The sequence below is a fragment of the Electrophorus electricus genome, chromosome 20 (genome assembly GCF_013358815.1).
Source record: "Electrophorus electricus isolate fEleEle1 chromosome 20, fEleEle1.pri, whole genome shotgun sequence".
Taxonomy (NCBI): domain Eukaryota; kingdom Metazoa; phylum Chordata; class Actinopteri; order Gymnotiformes; family Gymnotidae; genus Electrophorus; species Electrophorus electricus.
Window position 1 is genome coordinate 2412501 of NC_049554.1, and position 5000 is coordinate 2417500.

General features: G+C 52.7%; 1 protein-coding gene across 2 annotated transcripts in view; it reads left to right on the plus strand.

Annotated features, from left to right (window-relative positions):
• The window catches only part of foxp4 (forkhead box P4), a 115903-nt gene that overhangs the window by 88129 nt on the left and 22774 nt on the right, over positions 1–5000 (plus strand). For both annotated transcript variants that reach the window (XM_035520472.1, XM_035520471.1), the window contains exons 7-8: positions 3683–3887; positions 4601–4699. In XM_035520472.1, the coding sequence (XP_035376365.1) occupies positions 3683–3887; positions 4601–4699 (304 nt within the window). The remainder of the gene's footprint in view (positions 1–3682; positions 3888–4600; positions 4700–5000) is intronic.

Below are 5000 nucleotides of genomic sequence, written 5' to 3' on the forward strand. Positions count from 1 at the left end.
AAAAAATTCACCCATTCTAAATACCTGGACTTCCGTGGTGATAAGAGAGTGACTAAACAAAATTCCATGCGTGCTCCCACACATTAAGCCGTGTACAGTGGCACTCAGTAAGCGCGTGTAGCCTGGCTTTGTTGGCTGGCTGTGTTCACTTTAGACTGTAGCGCCCCCAGCCTGAGGCTGAAGTACTGCAGACACTGGCCTGCTGTCCAGGTGGGCTCCCTCCATTAGAGTGCCTCCTACCCACCCAGACTCTAACGCCAGCCACTGGGACACCACACAGCTGCTCCCACACCGCTTACAGATGCCTATTAAAGGAGAGTCAGGCCTCCGTGCAGCGCAGGAGAAAAGGCAGCGTGCTAAGTAAACACAGGCCGCGTATTCTTAGCCTAGCCCTGGACCAGATGGTCATCAGAGACCAACGCCAGCCTGACTCTGTCTCTCACACACACATTCACTCTGCCTGCAGAACTGGGTCCTGTTCCAGGCCTTTTGTACACACACACACACACACACACACACATACTGCCTACAGGACCGGGTGCTGTTCCAGGTCCTCTGTGCGCACATGCTCTCACAAACCGACCCCTCCTGCCGTAAACATGACCGGGCAGCGGTGAACACTAATAACACGGCCGTTAAAACAGGCCCCCATGTAGCAGCCCCCCGAACAGGGCAACGGTCCATCGTCCGAATCTATTAGCGTTGGACGGGTGACCCCCCGGAGAGCAGCACCAGCCCCGTGCTTGGAGCTGCATGTGAAGCTTGTTAACTTAATCAGCTCGTAAAAAGATAAAAGGCACGCTTGATTGTTGGTTTTGTGGAAGGCAGTCATTTGGATAATAGGTAAAACATGCCACAAAATTCTCCGCTCTCTGCAGAGAATTGTGCCGCGTGTGTGTTTGTGTGTGTCCTCGAACAGCCAGTGGGCCAGATACCCTGATCCCAGCAGAGGAAATGAGGATTTTGGTTCATTTTATTTTTTTTCCCTTGTCTTATTTCTGATCTAAATGGGCCTTACCGATTTTCCTACATCCAGTGATTCGTCAGCTGGCCTCTCCAGAAGCTGGGCTCGACCTCGCCGGCCTATGCAACGAGGTGCGCAGCCGTTACAGGTTCCACAGTAACCGTGACGCTGCGCGAGCCTGGGGTGGGGGTGGAGGGTTTGGGCGATGGGCTGTCCTCCCACTCCTTGAGCGGGGCCTCTCCAGTGAGCCTGGACGCCTGTTGCAGCATTTGACTTTCATGCACTCTTATTGCCCCTGACATCTCTGATTACTTCAATCTTAAGAAAACAGAGTCTCGCCACGCTCTGTTCTGAACAGCTCTGCCACGCACACACACACACACACACACACACACACACAGAATGCGGTTTTTAGGAAAAGTCTTCTGGTGGAAAGACAGAGAGAATGAGACAGAAGGAGGAGACGTCATCTCTTCGACGACTGGTCTTGGCCTCAGGCCACGCCCCCCCCCCCCCCCCCCCCCCGCTGATGTCATCGTTCCGAGCGCTCTGAGGAACAACTGAGCCGAGACTCTCGGATTCCCTTCTCCTGCCTTGCCCTCTCTGAAGAGAGACCTTCATTAAAAGTAGCCAGCCAACCGTGGACGTTCATAGGGCCGTTTGCGCTCTGCCTCGGTCGCTGTTTGGTCTTCCGGCCCACGGGGGGCGTCGGCTCCTGCCGCCGAGCTTTTTGTTTGCTGCGTGTTAGGGGCTCCCCTAGAGCCACTGGCATTTTCAACTCAAAAGGGGGGAAAAAAAATTCAATACAAAATCCCGCGGAGAAGCGACAGGCTGAATTCCCTCAGCCAGGGCCTGTGTTGTTTCTAATATCGATGACTGTCAGGCACGACGTACTTCTTTGTGGCTTCTTTAGACAAATTTTTCAGCTCCTCCTATCTGAGCCTTTGATTAGCATTGTTTCCGGGTTGGAGGAGGGACTTAGAAGCAATGCAGATCAGGCAGGAGAGGACCGGAGAGGATATTGTGATGTCTGAGTCCTCTCCGTTGCCACAGAACTCTCACTGCATCCTGCGCATATTAAATAGAACCAACAACCAAATGAAAACAAAAAACCAGAAGGAGGGCCATTTTAATTTGGCTTGGTGATATTTGACTTTGCAAACATTAAAGTACATGCACATCCTCCCATCTGTTTCGCTTTCAGGATAGTGGTTTCTGGAATTGCATGAGCTAGTCTAGGGTGCTTAGCTTGGTGGTCTGTGTGTGTGTGTGCTTGCGTGCGCACGTGTGTGTGTGTGTGTGTGTGTGTGTGTGTGTGTGTGTGCAAGCATATACGCATGCGTGTGCATATTTGTTCAAGGAGGGGTAGTTGTGGGCATTGAGGAAAAACAGTGGAGTCTAGCCACAAAGGAAATGCCCCACCTGCCCTAATCCTGTGTGTGTGTGTGTGTGTGTGTGTATGTGTGTGTAAATGGGAAAGAAAAACACTTCACTGTAGGTAAACCACTCTGTCCCCACCCTGCATCTTCTCTCTCGCTCTCTCTCTCTTCCTGTCTTTCTCTCACTCTCTTGTCTTACGCTCTGCTCCGCCTTTTCTTTCATTTGGTGCAGTTGCCAGATTATACTTGGATTGTCCATTTTCTTTCCCCCTCCCTCCAGTGTGAAGGCCATGTTCTGTGATTTGTTGGAGTCAGAGCAGATCTGTGGCTCCTCAGTGCTCTGGCAGGTTGTGTCAGAGGGGCAGGGTGGCTCCATATCACCTCCCAACTCCTCTGGCTCTGGTCCCACAGACAGCCTGCGGAGGCGATCGGAGGCCCCTGGCTGGGAGTTTTGTTTTGGCGGAGCCCGAGACAAGAATGCCGAGGCACCAGACATAATATTTGGATTGCTATTAAGTCCCTGCCATGTGTGATAGCACAGTGGGCCGTGGCTTCTCAGGAACAGCTCGCACAACACATGCAAAGGTCAGGGGGTCGGGGGGGGGGGGATTAAACCCTCCACCCGCACACCGCCACAAACCCCCCCTCTTCCTCTTCTACGTCTTTTTCTTCATTCCTGCTATCTTCCATTTTAGAGTGAGAGAGGAAGAAAAGTGAGAGGAACGAAAACAAGCATGGATCCTGGCGGTCTGAGGGGAGGGGTCTGGGGGGAGGGGTCTGAGCTGGCCAGAGAACGCCCCGCTGATTAATGCGCCTAGCGACAGCAGGGGTGGGGAAGCCGCCCAGCACCGCGTTAATTACGCATTATGGAAAAATTTGCCGTCTGCGTGGGCTGATTTTGTTGGGTAGGAGCTCCCTTTCCCTGGCCCCGCCCTCCAACGAAGAACATGGGGCGCAGTACCAGCTAGACCGTGTGAGCTCACCACGGTACACACACGGTGGTTTATGGGTTGTCACGGCGTTGATGGGCACACACAAACACACACACACACAATCTTACAATATCTCACGCTCATGATTCCTGTATCTCTGGGATACCAAAAGTAAACAAACAAAAGTCCTCATGTGTAACCACTTAATCTTGGAACCACATAATCCATGTAACCACTTAATCTTAAAGTGACACTGTAGGTCTTGCACGTGAGCCAGATGTCCATTTCATAGTTTCATATATATTTGATACCTTCTGTTATTCTGATGCTTTTGGTTATTTGCTGATTTATATTTAACCATTTTATTGTCTTTGTTGTACTCTTTGCTTTCTCGGCCGCGCCCACAGCCATGTGTCCGACGGACTTGCAACAGCTGTGGAAGGAGGTGGCAGGTGTTCAGAGCGCCGACGACACCCCCAAGCATGAGGGACTCGACCTGAGCACCAACAGCTCCAACTCTACCTCATACTCGGGCTCCAAGGCCTCACCTCAGATCCCCCACCACGCTCTGCCCAACGGCCAGAACTCCGCCCACACCCCCAAGCGGGACAGGTGGGCACCCCCCCCCCCCCCCGAGCCTCACGTGGCCGCCGCCTCCCTCAGCTCCAACCAACCACCCCCCGTCCCTGATGGCTGTTAGAGAAATTTGGGACACTGGAAAATGTGGGCCAAGTGGACAATGGGAGAGGGATGTCCGCCGGGCGTTAGAAGCACGTCTGGTGTGTGGTATGAATAGCGTGGCAGTTTTCAGCTGAAGTACCAGCTATAAGTGGCACAGCGTTGAAATGCTTTTGTAAATGCACGCCTCGCGCCCGCGCACCTCGCGTTCCACAGCCGGGCCTGGCAGGGGCGGGTCTGATGTGCGGGCGTAAAGTGCCAGAGGTTAATCTAATATTGGTGCTTGTGCGAATTCTTCATAATGTAGCATCCCTTTCATGTCTCTGATGGCAGCACACTAGGTTTGCACGTCTGTGTGTGTGTGTGTGTGTGTGTGTGTGTGTGTGGGAGGGGGGCATAAAAGTGCACTGATTTATCCTAGATGGGAGTAAAGAGCATGTGTGTGTGTGTGTGTGTGTGTGTGTGTGTGTGTGTGTGTGTGTGTGTGTGTGTGCATACAGGCGCCTAAAATTACTGGAGCAACAGAGACGGTCTGAAATATGGGAAAAGAAGACGTGTGTGTGTGTGTGTGTGTGTGTGTGTGTGTGTGTGGAAGTGTGTGGCCCTACTTCTGTGGTCCTGACTGACAGGTTCTTTCTGTTTTGAAGAGCCAGACTCTTTGAGTGGATTTCATCCTTCACCAAGGGGGAGTCCAGTGACGAGCATCTCACGCCTTACTGCAAAGGCACTCCTCTACAGAGCACCCAGTGAGTACACACACACACACGCACACACACGCGTGCGCGCACGCACGCTGAGCAGAAGAAAAACAATGTGGTGAGGCTAATGCACGGAGCATGTGGACACACTGTGGTTGCCAGTAGTTTGTGATGTCTAGAATCGGAGCAGCTTCTGAACTGAGTGGGCTCTCCACTGCCAACACATCTGACAGAGACGGAGTGTGTGCACGTGCGTGTGTGTGTGTGTGTGTGTGTGTGTGTGTGTGTGTGTGCGCGCGCATGTGTGCATGTGTACGCCAGCACAGTCCACACCAGGAGAACCTCATGT